Source organism: Lasiosphaeria miniovina (assembly GCF_030549165.1).
Source record: "Lasiosphaeria miniovina strain SMH2392-1A chromosome Unknown B0T26scaffold_4, whole genome shotgun sequence".
In the NCBI taxonomy this organism is placed as follows: Eukaryota; Fungi; Ascomycota; class Sordariomycetes; order Sordariales; family Lasiosphaeriaceae; genus Lasiosphaeria; species Lasiosphaeria miniovina.
Genome location: NW_026848223.1, coordinates 2,156,692 through 2,176,759, shown reverse-complemented (window position 1 = coordinate 2,176,759; position 20,068 = coordinate 2,156,692). Strand labels below are relative to the sequence as shown.

Below are 20,068 nucleotides of genomic sequence, written 5' to 3'. Positions count from 1 at the left end.
TCAATGTAGACCTTGCCGTCGGCAAAGACGCCTGGAGCACAGTGGTCAGCCAAAGCAGAAGCACAGTGGTCAGCCAAAGCAGAGGAGTGGCGTGGACCAGGAGTATCACTCACTGGCGTGTCTGTAGACACGGCAAAAGTGCTGCGAGATGTCGTAGGAGCTGCTGTTGATGTTGGGAGAGGAAGATGCCGTCGGGGCAACAAAGACGGATGTCGACGATGTCGTCGAAGGCGGCTGTCGCGAGTCGAGACGGGCTAGGGAGCTCTGGACCGCAAGTAGAAGTAGCGATGCCAGCACTATTTGAATTTTCATGGCAAGGGCCGGTGGTCACTGCTGCGACCGGAACCCGAGAGACGAGAGCATCCGCCCGGTGTTTGACTTGGGGAGGTTTTGACTTGGGGAGGTTTTGACTTGGGGAGGTTTTGTCGGATCCGACGGACGAGACGTCGACGGACGGTGGGCACTGGGGCCTGGGGCGTTGCGGTCGGCGAGTCCCATTTGACTCTCGAGTCTGCTGCTGTCGGACGGTCAGACTGACCGGAGTTAACCAATACCAGTAAACCCTTGACTAGGTGTGGCCGTGGGTGGACGGCGGCCCGCGTGTCTTTGGGGCGCCACAAAGGGGAGTGTGTGCACGATTCGACGTTAGCTGGCCGCCGCGATTCGCTCCTGCATTTGACCTTGGTTCGTGGCCCTGCCGCGCCGCCGCCACCAACCCGCTCGTCTGTAAGTTGGCCGGCTTGAGCCAAGGCCGAGATTTGGATAGCTGTCGGTGCCGTCCCCCCGCCTAAGATCAAGGGTCATTACCGCCACCCGTGAGATTTCGCTGTTTCGTGTGATAACAAAGGGGTTGCGCGATGCAACGGCCCCGTGGCAAAGACGGCTCGACTCCTTTTGCACTCGGCGGGTTTCTTTGTCTTGCGCGGCAGACAGACGCAGATGCGGTCGTCGTCCAACAGGAAAACGGTGAGTAAGGTAAACTGTGAGGGCTGGGTAGGGTTGGTTTCGGGGACGTCTTCCGGGTGCAAGGGTGCTGTTGGTTGGTTCGTGCTTTTGGGGCTCGGGCTGCATGTTGGGCCTGGGCCTGCATGTTGGGCCTGGGCCTGGGCCTGCTGGCGGAGATGCGCGGGGTGCGCCAGGTCCTTCGTCGAAGCTGGCTTTTCATAGGCAGGCTAGGGCTGAAGGTCCCCTGTTGGGCCTCATCGCCTCCGCGACCGGGCTGTGGTCATGGAGCTTGCCTTCTAGGGATCCTAAACTTAGTAGCAGTACGAGGGGTACCGGCAGGGCTATGGCTATGGCAATGCATGATCCATCTCGAGTTTCTCGGCTGCTGTTCCCGGTTCACTGGCGTAGCATTTCAGCCTCTTCGTAGGGAAACAGCACCCCATTAGATCGTCAACCCGAATGCTAGGAAAGAAGACCTACGCATATATTCGTTTTGCGAACATGGAAGGACAGTGGAACCTGGGGCAGTCTCCCGGCTTGGAAACTACGTGGGCGTAGGAGCTAGAAAATCAAAGGCACCTGTGATGGCTTCCTGCTGCGTTTTGTTTCTCACGACTTCCATGCCCTAAGCACCGATTTCGTGGCGTCTGGCATCTAGAATGGAAATTTGATTGGCAGGACGCCCTCACAAACTGCAAATCAAGGGGGACAAGACGATCCCCCGTCATCCATTGCGCCAGAGGGACACACACTGGACAGTGAGTGCAGAGAGGCAAGCGGCGATGAGCATCTGCTAGTGACCAATCCATGACAACGGAAGCGAGACTAATGGGGATTCTTCTTCACATCTCGAGTCAAAATCCAAGAATGCAATGAAAAAAAAGGTGGCCACGCCGCTTGGAGGTAGTGTAATACCAAGGGCATGGCGGTGGGTACAAAAATTGCATGGTGCCCGTGTTTAAACGGGCGGGATTCCACTAGACATCCCGTTTCTCAGGCTGAGTAAAAGGCAGCGAGGGAGGGAGGAGACAAAAGGAAGAGGAGACAAAAGGAAGAGGAGACAAAAGGAAGAGGAGACAAAAGGAAGAGGAGACAAAAGGAAGAGGAGACAAAAGGAAGAGGAGACAAAAGGAAAGGGAGACTAGGTAGAAGGCTCGGAGCCTGTATGAGGAAAGAAGAAAAGAAGGGAAGGAGGAGGGCTGCCGGGAGGTGTTTTTTATACACAGACGAGGTGGTCCTTGCACGACTGCGAATTTTGGGGGACCCAAAGGCCGCGAATTTCCTGTGCTGCCTCCTAGTTTCCAAGGCAGCTGGCTGGGCCTGGACCCACCCGCTTCCTCGACCTGCCTTGCGAGTGCGAGTTCAGACGGGCGGACAGGCGGGCAAGCGAGTAGGCTGGTACGGGGGGCAGGAAGTTCACTGTACAGGCCCTCCGCGGCGTATTAAGACGCCGATCTGGGTGACTGGGGAGCTGAGGTATCTCAGATTCCAGGTAGAGTGCGAGAGAAATCAAAGACTTCATGGATTAAACTTGTTTTATTTGATCTTCTGTCTCTTCATTGTGTCTAGATGCTATTAAGATCTCTCTATTACGCCGGGGACTTAATAAGACCACTCGCGATCGCCTTAAGGTATAACTTGTCACGGCCGGCTTGGAATGAGGGCGGAACTCCTCTATTGGGCGCTATAGACGAAGATTCTAAACTAAAGGGAAAAGGGAAAAGAAGCTCAAAAGCCTCCCGTCGCGAGATTCTTCCAGGGCGTCTCAAGGTGGGGCTCTGGCTGGTCGGGTGGATCCACCCAACTGGCGTCTGATTAGTCAGAGCGTCTGGGAGGCCTGGAGGACCAGGCCCTCACATAACTCAAAGTCCCGAAGGTCTATAACGACTTCGTTAAGCTTTTATAGAAATTGAGTAGCCCTGGTAGTTATTAGCCGAGCATATCGTATAGCTATATAAAAGACCGTATAGATAGTGTGACGGCCTGCCTAGGAGGGTTAGGAAGTCAGAGGTTAAATGCAGTAACGAATGTGGATTTAAAGCTAAGGAAGGAAAAGAAGATCTATCGCAGGGCCCGCGCAGGGCGCGGGGAAGTCGGTGGTGGTGCTGAGCACGTGGGTGGCGAGGCCTATGGGCTACAACCTAAATACAATGTAGCCAATAGAATCAATCCTGTTGTGAGGGCCTGGTCCTCCAGGCCTCCCAGACGCTCTGACTAATCAGACGCCAGTTGGGTGGATCCACCCGACCAGCCAGAGCCCCACCTTGAGACGCCCTGGAAGAATCTCGCGAGGGGAGGCTTTTGAGCTTCTTTTCCCTTTTCCCTTTAGTTTAGAATCTTCGTCTATAGCGCCCAATAGAGGAGTTCCGCCCTCATTCCAAGCCGGCCGTGACACCTGTCACATGAGCCCTGTGGCGACCGTGACAGATAGGATAGATATTAATACTATTAGCTAAGTAGAGTACATTACGAGCTCAGAAGACGAAGAGCCTCATCGCGACCGTAAGCACGTTAGCAAGTTCGCGATACCATATGCCGAGAAGGCTCTAATAGATTAACAATTCTACGATAACCTGTTACCTGTCTAACTAAGCGGTCAAACAACGGCCAAACAAGACCGAGGTGCGTAGACGAGACCGAGGGCGTAGACAAGACCGTAGTCTAGGGACAAGACTAAGGGGCGTAGACAAGACCGAAGGCGTAGTCTAGGAACAAGACCAGAGGGAATAGAGGTGTGGGCGACCAAAGGGAATAGAGGTGCGGGCGACTAGAGGGAACAGAGGTGCGGGCGACTAGAGGGAATAGAGGTGCAGGCCACTAGAGGGAATAGAGGTGCAGGCCACTAGAGGGAATAGAGGTGCGGGTGACTAGAGGGAACTGTCACGGTCGCCACAGGGCTCATGTGACAGGATTGATTCTATTAGCTACATTGGTTTAGAGTGTGGCCTGTGCGCACTGAGCACCACCACCTATGTCCCCGCGCCTTGCGCGGACCCCGCAATAGATTCCTTTCTCTTCCCTAGCTTTAAATCTGTCACGGCCGGCTTGGAATGAGGGCGGAACTCCTCTATGGGGCGCTATGGACGAAGATTCTAAACTACAGAGAAAAGGGAAAAGAAGCAAAAGCCTCCCCTCGCGAGATTCTTCCAGGACGCGTCTCAAGGTGGGGCTCTGGCCGAGCTTCCATTGGTCAGTCGGGTGGATCCACCCGACTGGCGTCTGATTAGTCAGAGCGTCTGGGAGGTCTGGAGGACCAGGCCCTCACACTACCCCCCTCCAAGCCGCGACTGCCGTGACGGTGGTTGTGGCTTTACAGAGCGGATTTAAGCGTGCCTTCTGGTGTACTTCCTCTTTTGCCTTGCCTTATACCCTTTGTGCTCTGCCTTGTTGTCCTCTTCGTGGTCTTCCGGATATTCGTCTTCTGCTGCTGCCTTTATCCAATCACGCAGCCTCACCGGAGGTCCTGCGGCGTCGGGGTATTCTCGATGAAAACTATCCAACGCCATAGCTGCATTCTTGAGATTCTCTGCCTTATACCACGTATCGTCGGGGTCGTGCCCCTTCCAGGCAACTTGGTATTGTAGGGTCTCTCGTTGGCCAAACAGTCGAGAGGCATTAATCCTGTCAACTTCCCACTCTGGCTCCCCGTTGATCTCCTCAGGTGGTTCCGGTAAGCTGGCCTGTTGGGGCAGGGGATTGTCATCGGCCTTACGCAGCCGATCTGCATGGAAGAGGTTTGTGCCTTTGACATAGGGCGGAATATCCAGCACAAAGCTATATCCTCGTTCCTCCACGATCGTCCACGGTCCTGCCCACTGTGAATCCAACTTCGTACTCGGGGCCTCTGTCCTCATGCCCTTCTTGCTCACGTATACCAAGTCTCCGATAGTGAAGTCAACGGGACGTCGCTTCTTATTCGCTTGGATGGCTTGGGCTGCTTGAGCTTCTAAGGCATTCTTCCTTGCTAGGTCTTGCACCGCTTTGGTCTGGGTGACGAGCTGCAATGCTTTCTTTTGCGGGTCGGTCGAGGTATCGAGGTCTAGGATATCAATAGAGAGGGGGTTCCGTGGGGTGGCTCCCAACGCGACCTTTAACGGGGCCATGCCGATGCTCGAATGCCAGGACACATTATGGGCGAAGTCGAGTGCCGGTAGGTACTCGCTCCATGTGTCTTGGTACTTGGTGAGGTACGGCCTCAGTCGTTGGTCTAGATCCGCGTTGGTGATCTCCACGGCGCCTTGCGTCTGTGGGTGGCGAGAGCTGCCGTGCCGGTGTTTAGTCCCGGTCAGCTTATTAATCGTTTCCAGAAACTCCGAGACAAACGGTCCTGCATTATCGCTAATCCAGACCGCCGGGATACCAAAGAAACGGTATACCTTATGGAAGTAGCGCTTCGCCAGATCCGGTGCGGTATCGTTCTTGTGTCCAGGGAGCGTAGCCATTATCTTACTGAACTTGCAAATAAAGGCCCAAACGTAGTCGTAGCCGTGACGATCCTTCGGCATATCTTTCCCGTCAACGACTACCTGGCTCCAGACTTCACTCGGCACATCCAGAGGGTGCAGGAGGCCCGGGGTCTTATCATGACGGGTCTTGTTCCTCTGGCAGCTTCGGCAGTTCTCAATATACCTCTTGACATCCTGTCGGAGGGTGCTCCACCAAAAGTCTTTCTTGAGGAACGCGATAGTCTTGTTTTGGCCTGGGTGTGCAAAGATAGGTGGCTCGTGGGCTTCTCGGATTAGGGCCGTTCGTAGATAGACCGCTCCGTCGGACGTGACTTCCGGTACCACGAGACGACCGTTATCCACGCCCAGACTCTGCTTCTCGTTTTCCTCTTGGATCAGGTCCACCAAGTCAGCACCGCGAGGCATATCCGGACTCACTAACGCTCTGGAGATAGGCGCTAGGACTGGTTGGATACGTTCTGCTGGGATCAGAGGGAACGTTCGATCTTCCTCCTCTCGTGCCTTAACCGTAGGCGAGTCAACGGTCTTACGTGATAGAGCGTCGGCAACCACGTTTTCTCGTCCAGGGCGGTACTGGAAGGTGATGTCAAACTGGCCTAGGAAGTCGGACCATCGGACCTGACGGGTGGACAGCAACCGCTTGGTAGACCAGTAGATCAAGGCTTTATGATCCGTGACTACGAAGAACTCCTGGCCGAGAAGAGAAGGTTCGTTATCCTTGAGACAGTTGACTACGGCGAGCAACTCTTGATCCTGGATCGGATACGCGCGTTCGGCCGGAGTCATGTTCTTGGACGAGTAGCCCACGGGTCTCCAGACTCCGTCGGGCTGTTGTTGCATGATCACGCCTCCAGTGGCGTTGCGTGAAGAATCCGTTTCCACTCGCGTCGGGCGGCCGGGGACGAAGAAGGCGAGGACTGGGGCCTCGGTGGCCAGCTTCTTCAGTTTCTCAAAGGCCGCTTGTTGCTCGGGTCCCATTACAAATTCACTACCTTTCCTCAATAGCTTGGACAGGGGCTCGGCGGCATCGCTAGAGTGGTGGCAGAAGACTCGGACATAGTTGCACAAGCCCAAAAAGGACTTGACGGCGCGTATCGAACGTAGGTCCTCAAACTTCCAGCTCTGGATGGCCTTGATCTTCTCTGGGTCGATACGTACGCCTTTCCCAGCTTCGAGAACTAACCCTAGGTAGTCAATGACTTCCACGTCAAAGCTAGACTTCTTGATGTCTCCCTGTAGACCAGCCTTATACAAACGATAGATGGCCTCCTCTACGTGTGCGAAGTGTGGCTCGTTCTCCTGAGTATAGATGAGAACGTCGTCGGCGTAGGCGCTGGCAAAGTTGTCTAGGAGCTCGTTCAGCTGAGCGTTGATGAAGGCTTGCCACCAAGCAGGGCCGACCTTGAGTCCAAAGGGTAGGACTTTCCACTGGAAGGTTCCTTGACGGGTCTTGAAGGCCGTCAAGAATCTTGAGTCGGGGTGGACTAGTAGACGATTAAAAGCTCGGATAATATCGATCTTGGTCAGGCGGCGGGCGTTACGGCAGTTGGAAAGCGTTCCTTGGATATCGGGTGCGAGGAACTGGCGTCCTTTCAGGAACTGGTTGACCCATCGGTAATCCACACAGAAACGTTTCTCCTCGGTACCCTTCTTTGGTACAAATAGCGTCGAAGCGGCTGTCTCCTCCATACAGGGTTCCACGAATCCAATCCGTAGAAGCTCGTCTACCGTCTCTTTTTCCAGAGGGAGAAGGTGACCGGGTGTATAGAACCTCTTGGGCTTCCCTTCCAAAGGTCGCTCCAAGTCTAGGGTCACGTCGAACCCTTCACGGCTCGGCGGTAGCTCGGTCGAAGCTTTCTTGGAGAAGAAGCCTTCAAGATGGGCGAGCTCGTTTGGGAGTTTCTCGCGAACTCTCTTGACGTGTTCGGGATCTTCGCCGGCAGGGAAAGGAATTGGCTGTCCGTCGTGGGTCTGCCAGTTTGGACGAGGCGCAACGACGTTCAAAGAAATAGGTGTATCCGGCATATTCTGTCGAGACCATCTGGGCTGCCGGGGGTCATTTTCCACTTGCCTATAGAGAGCTGCCACGTTGACTACGGGGGACTTGTCCTGGTCTCTGGGGCTAGAAAGGGTGATGGGCGCCACAACTGGCTTTATCGTTCTCCAAGGGCGCTGGATAATCTTGGTGACCCTCGCTTGCCTTTCGTCCTCAGCTATTAAGCGGTCGCGACGTACCGCATCTGCCTGAGCCTGTACGTCGAGCGAACCAGTCTGGCATGGAATAGCAATGGTGGGCGAATACTTGGCGAGCGCTGGTAGATCTTGAGGCCAGATTATGGTTCGCGTGGCGGGAAAAAGGCCAACGCGATATTTGATGAACCATTCTTGTCCGATGATTACATCGTCGGCAGTGGGGATGATGAGGAACTTCTGTCGTGGGAATCTCCGTCCGTCGAGTTCTAGGGAGAGACAGATCTGGTGGGTGGCTTTGGCGGCGAGTACCCCATTAAAGTCATTGAGGCGGATGGGCTTGGAGAGTTGTTCTTGAACGGCGCCTAGTAGCTTTACGGCCTTACTGGCCATCTTCGGGGTCATTGACAAATAGATATCTGCTCCGGTATCACAAAGAGCTTTGGTTTTGAGGCTAATTCCTTCCAATTGGAGTTGAATAGGGAATAGGAAGGTTTTTGATCCAGACGATCTGCTCACTTTAGCTAGTCGTGGTATACGGACTGTCGAGGAGACTTCCGACAGTCCTAGTAGTTTTCCGATTCGTCAGAGGACGAGGATGACTGCTCCGGGGAGGTAGGAGGATCCTGGTCAAGGTCTAGCATCATCTTGGCCATAGTCTTCCTCTCGGGGCAGTCACGGGCGAAGTGACCTTCCTTACGGCAGATGAAACACGTATCGTCTTTCCCTCCATCCTTCTTAGCCTCGGGAACTTTGGTTGTAGCTGGCCGGGAAGTCGGCTTCTCAAACCGGGACTCCCTAACATAGGTCCGTTCGCTGTGAGTGGTTGGCAAACGTGTCCGGCGATCCCTCTTCTCTTGTTTGCGCTCTTGGTTCTCCTCCCAAGCGCGCTGGTGGGCTAGAGCAGCATCCGCGACGCTACCAGCAAAAGCCTCATAGGAGATTGTCGGGTTCTTTGAGTCTCCCAAGAGTCGGGGGTCAAGCCGAGCGGGAATACGCTCATAGAGTAGGGTCTTGCGCTCCGACTTAGCAACATTAGCCTTATCCGCCAAGCTATTGACTAATCCAATGTATGAATGGATAGTCACGTCCTTATTCGCCGGATCATACTTGAGCTTGGCTAGCTCGGCCCTGGCTTTCGTGGCTTGGTTGTCATCATGGTAGACAGTCGACAACGTAGCTACCATCTCGGCGACGTTGCGGAAGGGCATCTCCTGAGAGCTGTACCGACTCTCCAGCAGGTCGTTCGGGGATCCCTCCGTAAGAGAGTTCAGAACCGCCATGCGGCTACGTTCTGTCTTGAAAGTGGCATCGTCTTCTACAAACTTGTCGGCCACCTTGATGATCCACTTATCGAAGGTTCCGTCAACACCCTTGAAAACTCCAGGGTCGACACCGGCCTTGCGAGCCTTCCGGTCGAAGGTTTGGTTGGCGGCGTGCTGGTCCTGACCGTAGGGCTTGAAAGCGGGAAGGGCGGCGAAGCCAATGGGTGTGAAGCTGTCCCCACTGAAAGCGCTCTCAGCGGGGGTGACAGTTCGGGCCCGGCGATTGACGCCGTCGGCGGTGCGGGCGGCTGCCTCCGCCCTGAGTTCTGCCACTTGGGCAAGCAGAACTCGGTAATCCTCGGCGCTCGGGGCGCCATCGTCACCCGATACTCTACGGGTTTCGTTTCCCGTCATATTGTCTATCGGGGTGTCGACTTCTATACTGGTGACTGGCTCGTTTGGCTCTGTGTCGCGTTGCTGTGGAGCGGGCTTAGCAAGCTCTATGCTCGAGGGGGTTGCTATGACTTCTTCGTCAGACTCTTCGGTCTTCAAGTTCGCTTCCTCCTGGGTCCGTTCGCTTAGCTCTTTCGGCTGGGGGAGGCGTTCGGATTGGCGTATCGGTGGTCCGTAATCTTTCTTCTTGGGCATCGACGCTGTGGTGTTTGGGGGTTTCTGTGACCTGGTTTATCGTCGTGCACAGCCGACGTAGTGGGTTGCTTGTGGGGTTTTGACGTATTTATTGATCGCTGGCCAGCGATGAGAATTGAGAGTTTAGAATTGTGTCACGGCCGGCTTGGAATGAGGGCGGAACTCCTCTATGGGGCGCTATGGACGAAGATTCTAAACTACAGAGAAAAGGGAAAAGAAGCAAAAGCCTCCCCTCGCGAGATTCTTCCAGGACGCGTCTCAAGGTGGGGCTCTGGCCGAGCTTCCATTGGTCAGTCGGGTGGATCCACCCGACTGGCGTCTGATTAGTCAGAGCGTCTGGGAGGTCTGGAGGACCAGGCCCTCACAAAATCTACATTCGTTACTGCCTTCAACCATTGACATCCCTACTACGTAAGGCGGGCCGTCACGGGAATAGAGGTGCGGGCGGCTAGCTGCGAAGAAGAAGTTGTTACGATCCTGGTTCAAAGGTGCAGAGGGCGTTGCCCGCCTGCTGCAGATTGGCTGGAGCGGCATTCAGGGCAGGGCTCTCGGCAGGAAGGATGCGGCTAATAATCAGGTAGTGCTCTGTGCGGTTAGTTGTCAAGACCTGGGAGAGCGCACGGAGCAGGGCGATTAGTGGGGCCCATGGCGATCTGTTGGCAGATCGCCCCGGGGCCCACAGAGCGCAAAGAAGGGACTCTGATTGGTTGCTCATAGTTCTATATAGGAGCTGGCAGAACGCGCTCTCTCTAGGAGAACGGTTCTGCAGCTATCAATGCATCTGGTTAAGCACACTCAGGTTGTGTGTTGAAAGCTTGTCTTTCGCAATCTGTGCACGATACTCCTTGTCTATTATTATCTCCTACCTGCCGTCCAGACCCCACAATCCTAGGCCGGGCCTAGCTCCGTGGACCTGTTGTCCAGATTGTAACAATGGTACTATACGCGGCCTATAGTTTTCTAGCAATTTCACCAAGCTTTATGTTACGAATCCTTGTTGAAATGGGCAATAGTGGGGCGCGCTCCGTTTAGTGTGGACCAATCAGGAGCGTCCCATGGAAGGAACCAATTAGGAGTGTCCCTGGGTCCCGAGGTTCGGGACCACTTAAGGTCGGGGACGCGGGACAGTGTCCCGCGCGCCCGGCGTCCCGAGACCGCAAGTCTCGGGACCACGGGCCAGTGGGACCATTGTTATTGGTTTCACAGTTAGATATATACGATGACCGTACCCACGGTCTTAGACAGTTCTTGCTTAGTTCTTCAAGCAAGCAATACACATTCACTGCACTCATAAACTTTGAGTGGCATTCCAATTTGACTGTGTTACCCGTGCGATAGGAGCTTGCCCTTTGTTCTATCTTCATAATTACCAACCCCAGCATCCTGTGGAACCCGTGCTCCCTTACAGATAGACGACCCTAATAGTCGAGTGGTTTGAAATACTCTACCGCACGCAAAAGGCACGCGGTATGAACATCCACCCATCTCCACGCGAAGACAATGTCCGGGATTACCTCAAGTCCTTACAGCGGCGCGATGCCGAGCAGGCCAAGACCAGCTATGTGGATAAAGGCTCTGATACTCTACTGGATGGCTATACGGAGCTAGAGTTCGAGACGATATGCTACGAGCTGTGGGCACATACGGCTACCAGCCCAGCCGAGAGCCACCTACGGACCCTTGTCGACCTGCTTCTTGACCACTATATGCTCACACGTGGAGGCGACCGGAGGGCTTTAGAGCTATCCGATCTATTTACCTTTGAGTTCTCGGACAAAGGCCCTACTCCTTGTATGCCGTTGATCATGACGACGCGGGCCGGGAAGACCAACCGGCACGGCCGGCCCGAGATAGCCGGGGCCCTATGGAACCGCAAGCCACTAATTTGTGTGTTAAGCGGCCTTGCATTTTATCTCCTTTTCCGCTGGGACCTTACAGAAGAGCCGTTCCCAGACTTTAGCTGGCGGCTGGCGTGGTACGACATCCGCCTGATCACGAGTAGTAGTACGGGGCGGACGGCAGGTCTATCCTACAACTCGCAACGGGAGTGGGCGGCCAGGGCCCTCTCGTATGCCGGGATCAGCTCCCAAAGAAGACACACATCGGCCGCAGCTCGGGAGCGAAGGTAGCCGAATTGAAGGGTGTTAACGAGGACCAGATCCGCCGGGCCGGCCGTTGGAACCAAGAGCAGATGATTGGCTGTTACCTCAACTCCCTACCCCGTACGTTTATGCGTACTATGGCCGGCCATCCTCCGCAGATGGGATGCTTTGAGGTCCGGAGAGCCGGCGTGGCGCCGCCAGCCGACCTTCTTTCGATGATCTGGCCGCAGTTGGACCAGTGGCAAGGCCGGTTTGGTCCAGGGCCTGGCCAAATTAACGATCTAGCCGCCATGGGCTTTACCAACCTCCTTTTCTACCTCCGTGGGGTAGTTCTGCAAGACTCTGCTATCCTGATGGATAGGTTCCCGAACAGCCCAGTCTGGAGCGACCCAGTATTCCAGCACCCGGCGTATAAGCCATTCGCCCAGCAAGTGTCCACTTTCGTGCAGGAAGAAGAGCGGCCTGGCCAACTGGCTATATTGACCCAGGCGCTTCCAGTCCTATCAGACTACTTGAAATCGATTGATGCTCGTAATGAGGCCCGGGTCCTAGAGCTTACAACAGAGCTCCGAACTACCAAGATGCAGCTTATCGAAGCCCAGTCGCAACAAACAGTTCAGCTCCACAACATCCTTTCTACCGGCCTAACAGTCCATATACAAGCAGCTACTCCACAAGCCGAAGCAGGCCAACGGGCTGGACCTGTGGCTGGGCCGGGAGCTGGCCAGCTAGGTAGCCAACTCGGTAGCCAACCGGCTAGGCCTAGACCTGGCCCAGATGAAGAGAGCCAGTACGGCTCGGCTGCCAGCCGCCTTTGTAGCCCGGCTCCCACAATCAGCTGGCTACCGGTTGAAGGAGAAGAACAGCCGCCACAGTACCGCATGAGCCGTACAGTCAGGACGGTGGCAGACCTTTGGCGTGAGTGTACTGTCGGCCTCCAGGGCGGGCCGGCCGTGGCTACTCTTAATCGGAGATGGGAGAACCGGTGGAGGGCGGGCCGCAGACTAAACTGCAGTGGTATTCTTTACGGTCCGAAGTTGTTAAGGAGGTCTAGCGGATCGTACGAGCCTAGCGTACGAGCGAGGAAGCCCCCGTCCGTATAGTTCACCTTCAACAGCAGCAAATTGGCTGCTCCATTGACAAGTTCTGTAAGCAGCTACGGGCTAGCCGGAAGGCAAGACTTGTGGGCCATAAGCCAAAATAACTCGCAAATAGAACCACCTTTTAACTTGCTTTTCGAACCATTTTAGAGCCTCGATTAAAAGCTACCTTTAAACCTTTTCTTCGAATTTTTTGACCTTTTTTCAAACTCTTTTTGGCACTCTTTTTACGGCTTCTTTCGGCGGGGCCGATAGTGCATATGGTTGGATCTTTTAACGTGCTGATCGCACGGGCCTTTTTTGGCGCTAAAATGCAGCCAAGCGGCTGAATCACCCACCACCCGGCCCACGTGGATATACTACTGATCTAGATGGTGTCCGGAGAGTTGCCAATCACGCCTTGGAGGGTCACGTACTGGTAACCATTCAGCGGGGATGTCGAGTTAGTACCGTTATTAAGGGTCTGGCTAGCGACCTCAGCCTTAAGATCGATCAGAGGGGGGTACAGGCCTTGGAGGAAAGCAGTGGCCGTGTTGAGAAGGATACCCTGGTTGGGCGCGCTGGCTAGACCTGCGACGAGACGTAGTTGAATTCAGAAATGTTGAAGATCCGTTGGGGCGAGCCGGCCGACATCGTAAAATGTCACTAGTGGCGCATTGATACTGTCGTTCAGGCTTCTCTTCCTTAGAGATCTAGGCCCTAGGGAGGGAGACTTCGTTTTCAGCGTTCAAGAACTAGAGGAGTACGCGGAAGATGTCTGGGCTCAAGTGCAAATTAGCAGAAGTGTAGATTAGCAGCCAATCAAATTCGGCATAGCCGACCAGTCAAAAACAGCAGTGAAGCACTAAGTGGGCCAGGTAAAAGGTGACATTTATTACCCCAGGGGAGGTGTACATAGCCGACGGTAGCGGGGACAAAAATATGGGCTCGTGGCCGAGAACTGGGTCTCATATTCTGCCGGTAGAAACGGTGCAGAATACGGAGGAACGAGAGTTAGACGCTGCATAATTTTCTGCCGACAGAATAAGTGCGTACCTAGGAAGACTATCCGTACCTGAGCATCGACGAGGTCGGGAATTCGATCATATGAAGATGAAAACTTTATCACAAACTTAACTGCTCACATCACTAAATTCTCCAACATCTCTCTAGCAGGAATCGGAAATTTAAAAGACGGCCTAAATATCCCTAATAGTACTGTAGAGAATGACTCGTCAACCAGATAAGAGCATAGACAGGTGACGTTGCTGTTGTTGTCAGCTCACCCCAGCTCAGGATGACGAACGAAAAAGGAAATATCGTGTGCCCAGATTCGTCGCAGACAACTAGCCTGTTTCTCACTGTAATTACCCAGTGGAATCTGTCCATGTTACCTAACTTGCACATGTGCTTGCCTGCTGAACTTGTCTCTTCCGCTCCCCCATGACGCAAGCCGCATCATTAACCGCCCAGATTAGTAGGCGCGTTGTCGTAGATGCCCAGGCAGTGAAGCATCAAGGACAGACACCTGCTTAGGGAGGTAGGCAGATCAGACCACCCCAGAGCGAGTCAGATGGTCTTTAAGTCCTAGGCCCCAAATGACCCAGACCGTGTTTCTTTTCTCCTCCAGCTTCGTCCAACTTGCATCCGGACTGCACCATTGTCTGGTTCTTCAGCAAAAACAACAGCCTTCAGCCTCGACTTCTTTTCTTTTTGGGCTCATCTTATCCCAGTTTTCATTTATTTGGCATTAATTTTTCTTGGCACGCCGCCGCCGCCACCACCGAGGCTAATGCTTTGGCAAGCAGCTTGGGGGGTAAGCCATTCTAATGCCTCGACTCACCGTAGCTCTCCCATTTGGCCGCCAGCTTGTTGCTCGCCACCAACTGACTTTGGCCAGCAGTTTTTGCACTATCTAGATGGTAACATCGGCCGGCGATGACAATATGGATATCCGATTATCCTTTTAGTTATAATCATTATCGAATATCATTTTTCGATATTTTATCGGTGAGCTGTTCCCCTCTGCAACCCACTCTCCACCTGAACTTCTCTTGATTGTGTTGCTGACCACGTCTGACTGGCCTAGGTATCTTTACGGCAACGACGAGAGCACCTAAAAATAGTCTGTAAAGGCAGCCGAGGACACTTTGGACGCTTTTCTCCTTGTCCAAGATCGTCCTCGGCAGCTTTTGGAGATTCGGCCCCTTCCTCGCTGGGCTCACCCAGCGGGGAAGGGGACCGAGACCTAACTCGCCCAACTCGATGGAGGACAGACCAGAGGGGAATTTGGGAACATTGGCTGTCCATCATCATTAGAGCCGACACACACACACACACACGCAAACAAACACGTAGCCACACACACACACACACACACGCAAACAAACACGTAGCCACACACACACACACACACACGCAAACAAACACGTAGCCACACACACACACACACACACACACACACACACACACACACACACACACACACACACACACACACACAAACAAACACGTAGCCTAACCCGGCGGCCAGCTCGCCTCAACCGCCACCCACAAGTCACTCAACATTTGGCCCTCCTTCTACACTTTGGTCTGCCTGCTCTGGATGGAGCCAACATTTCACTCCAACAACCATTATCAGCGACACTTCCTCTTGTTGCCTAGGCATTCGTCCAGATATTTCTCGAGTCTTAATCTCCGCCCCCAGGACAGATCGACCTTATCCTGGACGCTCTGGGCTTCTTTCCGGTCGTCTCATCTGCCCGTCGGAAGCACCAGCCAGAGGTAAGACCCAGCTCCAACTGCTGCACAGTTTGCATCAATACCCTTAGCTAATAACGGTTGATCCTGTTCTCAGATCTCTGCGGCTCTCTCTAATTCTACTACATCCACGCAGCGCATCAACTCTTGACACCATCAGCGAGACTGGTCGAAGGCGGATGGGGTTCGGGGCGAGTGATCACATTACTGTCGAGGCCGCCAGTGTCTGTGGCACGTTAGACATGCGGTCAGGAGGAGGAGTGGTTCATGGAGCATGGTCGACTTTGACTGGGGTTTCCTAGGCGTGGCTGGCGGGGCGAATGATGTCTCCACTCTTCTTCGACACAGTCTACATGTCATGCAGCGGTAGTCAACAATAGAATCTGATCCTGTTCGACTTCGTCCCAGTCATCTCAGCAAGAGCTTTGGAGACTGCTCACACCGAGGCTGCTCGGCAGCAACGGGAGGTCGTGCAGCCACTTCATGAGATGTCACAAGGAGTGCGGCGACATCGAAGGCGGCGCGGCACCTTGACGTATCAAGATGCAGATTGAGGCTTGGGAGCTTGCAGTCTTGAATCCGTGCTTGTCATGAGCGGTGCCGAGGTACCCAAGGTCATTTCCCAGCTTAAGTCCCGCCTCGTCTCCATGCTTTTAGCTTCCAAGTTCCGAAGCCCTGCCGGCCCACCGCTGGCAATAGCATCCTCTTGTCGACAGCCGACCTTAACCTTATCGATCCCCTTACCGAGCTTCGGCGTCTGTCGACCGGGAAATACGGATTGCTGGGCGGCAACTTCCGCCGTCATGAGTGGTGAGGGGCGTCGCAGGTCAGCCCATGGCCCCATTCACATTGTCGGGAGCACTGCTTAATATACACCAACCAGTCGGCTGCCGAGAGCAGAGCTGTCACAAGGATCAGGGCGTTTCACAAAGAACAGAGTTGCGGATGCTCCCTTGCCTACAGGACCCCTAATACCCCGTCCAGGACTGACTTCTGCAGCCTCGAACCTTGGAGCTTCCCACCTGGTTCGTCATTTACCATAGCACCCTGGTCGGTTCTCCATAACAGTGGTGTTTGCTGCTTGAGGGGGTATCTGAGGGCGGGCTTTGAAGCTGGAAGTCTGGGGTTTGACAGCGGCAAATGGCAGATTACGTGTGCAGTAATAAGGCAGCATAGATTTGGGTGTCTGGCTTTGGCACTGGTAGAAGGCGTTCTAGTTTGCGTTGAACTGATCTTGCTACATTGGCTTCGCTTAAATTCGTGCTGACGTCCACATAGCTGCTAGTCTCTTGTGGTGCCGACCGGGATTGATGTATTACAGCCCAGTGGGCTTGCTGCTTGGGCAATGTACCTCGTTTACCTTATTAGGTTTGTTATGTAAGGGTTTGGAAAATTGGGATGGTCTAGGGGGCCGAGCCCTTCTGTCGTAGCTTTCTGCCGAATTAGTGTCTGGGGAAGCGTTGAGATTGGCATGGGATTCTGTGATGATTAATAGAACGGGCAGACGAGCGACGGGTGAGACAAATTTGGCAGGAACCTCGTCCCAACCTCAGTGCCTTCCCGGGAGTGCCAAACTCTAAAACCTGCGCGCCAAGCGGGAGCTGGCCAGCACTAGGCCCAGGTACCAAACCTTTGGCCGGGAAGTGGATTGGCAGTCGAACGATGCAGACAACCAAGACTGCCAACTCCAAGCTTTTGGCGTGCAGATATGGCTGCAAATGGTTGCAAATGGCTGCAAATGGCGGGCCCGGCAGCCCAGCAGGTCTGCCATTGCCGACCAAGCAGAGCAGATCGGCATGACCGACATTTGTCTATATATTTTGCCTCCTGCATCGAGCTTTTGTCCAGCTCTCCTTTCCCCGATAGACCCAGAATCCTCACCTCCAGTCCGGATCCGAGTCGAGTCGAGTCGAGTCGAGTCGAGTCGAGTCGAGTCCGAATCCCAGCCGTCCCAGCCGTCCCTGTCGTCTCTTCGTTGCCCTGCTTTTGTCCTCTTCTGCTCTGCCTTTTCGGATCAGCCCCCCCCTTTTTTTTCGGTCCAACTGGGTCTAATTCCTCAACTGACCAATATGAAGGGATCGCTATCGGCGCTGCTCGCTGCGGGCTTGTCCCTCTCGCTGCCCTCGACTGTCGCCGGAGCCAAGCAAGCCCAGGTCGTCGCCCAGACGCACATCGATGGCTACCATGGCCCCATCCCCTTCGGCAACGCCACCATCAACGCGCCCCTCGATGAGTTTGGCCGCGAGACGTACATCGGCCAGAAGTTCTTCCCCGAGAGCTTCATCCCCGACCTCTGCGCCGCCTCGTGCACCAGCACCACGCGCTACAACCGCAATCACCCTGCTCTCGACGGAAGCTACATGACCTGCGTACGCCGTCTTGCATCTTGCCCTCTTTGCTTTCCTCCCAATTCCTTCGAGACATGAGACGGGAGAGTACTAACCCGAACTTGTCGCAGCGCTTCTTTGTTGCCTATGAACTGTACGAGGACGAGAGACCCCAGGGCTTGTACTGCGCCATGTATACCCGCGAATACGATGTAAGTACTGGGTCCAAGTGTCGCTTAATTGCTGCTAGCGGTCCCGGTCTCTTACTGGTTCCAAACCTGCCAGGCTTCGTATGCTACCAACACGGGCGAGTTGCGTGGAAATTCTACCATCACTATGCGCGACGGCTACGGATGGGTCTGGGACGAAGAGTACCACAGGAGCTGCGAAGCTACGCTCACTGCCACGCGCACCGCCACTGTTACCAGAGGCACCACCGTCACCACCGTCACCACATCGCGGCGCCCCTTTACCACCACCACCACCTCGCGGCGCCCTTTCACCACCACCAGCAGAACTCGCGGCACCACCGTCACGGTTGACGAGCCGACTACCATCTCGCTGCCGGGCACTACCAAGACGGTCACCGACAGGCCAACCATCGTCACTGTTCCGGGCCCCGGCTTTACTGTCACCAAGGGCTACACCATCACCGTCGACGAGCCAACCACGCTTACCCTGCCGGGAACCACCGTGACCCTCGACAGGCCTACCACGGTCACAGTCCCGCGCACCAGGATCACGGTCAGCCAGGCTACCACGGTCACGCTCCCGCAGACCACTGTCACGATTGACAAGCCCACTACCGTCACAATCTCGGGCCCGGTCAGCACCCGGACCATTGAGGAGACGGAAACGATCGAGGTCACTGAGGTGCCCATCACCACCAAGATCGTCTCTACCGCCACCATCGGCACCCCGACCACCATTACCCTTCCCGGCCGGACCACCGTCACAGTCGTGTCGACGTCCGTCTTCGACACCACTGTGACCATTGGCTCGTCCGTCATCACCATCTGCCCCACGCCCGTTACCCGCACCACGACCAGGACGACTGGTAATACCACCAGAGTCACCACGCGCCCAACGTTGACTACCTCGACTCGCCGGACTACTGTCACGTCGACTCGCCGCACCACCGCAACTCCCACATCGACTCGCCGCACCACCGCAACTCTCACATCGACTCGCCGCACCACCGCAACCCTCACGTCGACTAGCCACACCACCGTAACTCCCACCTCGACCCACCGAACGACTGTCACGTCGACCCACCGCACCACCGTGACTCCCACGTCGACTCGCCGCACCACCGCAACTCTCACGTCGACTCGCCGCACCACCGCAACCCTCACGTCGACTAGCCACACCACCGTAACTCCCACCTCGACCCGCCGGACTACTGTCACATCGACTCACCGCACCACCGTGACTCCCACGTCGACTCACAGCACAACTCTGGTTACGACACGCCGTACCACTGCTGCTCAGACCACGGTTCGTGCCACCACCACGGTGCGCACGACTAGCACTAGACGGCCCACCGTCGTCACTTTCACCAGCAGACGGACGGTGGTCGAGACTGAGAGGTCGACTAGCACCATCTTCCCCCGCGCGACCCAGGTGAGTTCTGCCGCCCCCATTTCCTCTCTACCAAGCCCGGAAACTAACAGCGCCCGGAAACTGCAGCCTGCCATAGTCGAGGCCCGCCAGCCCGTCACCATGACGCGGGTGGCCCGACGCGCCGAGGCCCAGGGCGTGCCGTGCCAGAACGTGCAGCCCGCCCCGGCCTGCGCCGACGGTGGCGACAGCAAGGAGGAGTAGTAGACGAGCAAAAAAGAAAATCAGGGCCTGCAGAGGTCTCCTCGGTTCCGGACAAATCGAGGCAATAAACTAGGACAAGGACAGGGACAGGGACACAGCCGAGACAGGCCACGGGGATCTGGATATTTTTTGGGGAGGAGCGGGAGACCTGGACTGGAGTTTGAATTAAAAGGGGATCAAAAGGGGGGATATAGATAGTCTGCCATGCCACTGTATCTACCACCTGCCTACTGGCCTTGTACGAGCGGCTTGCGATGCGATAAGAAAGGCGCGATCAGATCTAACTAGGCGTGATCAGATCTAGCTAGGCGTGATCAGATCTAATGTAATAATACTCAGACAGGAGGCGAACAAGCTCGAGGACGCATATAGCCGAGGAGGCAGGAGAGACGAGAACTAATTAGACAATGATTGAGCCGGCGCTATTTCCCCCACCTTGTTACCTGTACAATAAACGATTGT

The 20,068-nt window shown here is 55.0% G+C and overlaps 2 protein-coding genes across 2 annotated transcripts; both read left to right on the top strand.

Moving 5' to 3' along the window:
- Positions 1-10,546: 10,546 nt before the first annotated feature.
- B0T26DRAFT_709666 (uncharacterized protein) lies at positions 10,547-10,770 on the top strand (the record flags this gene model as incomplete). The annotated part of the gene is made up of 2 exons (XM_060441938.1): positions 10,547-10,711; positions 10,756-10,770. Coding segments are annotated over 2 exons (180 nt in total), but the record flags the coding sequence as incomplete, so codon positions are not given.
- Positions 10,771-17,350: 6,580 nt separating this feature from the next.
- Positions 17,351-19,606, top strand: B0T26DRAFT_802508 (uncharacterized protein; the record flags this gene model as incomplete). The annotated part of the gene is made up of 4 exons (XM_060447052.1): positions 17,351-17,824; positions 17,914-17,994; positions 18,068-19,405; positions 19,472-19,606. The coding sequence occupies exons 1-4, from the start codon at positions 17,525-17,527 to the stop codon at positions 19,604-19,606; spliced, it is 1,854 nt and encodes a 617-aa protein (XP_060296140.1). The 5' UTR covers positions 17,351-17,524.
- Between the last annotated feature and the right edge of the window lie 462 nt (positions 19,607-20,068).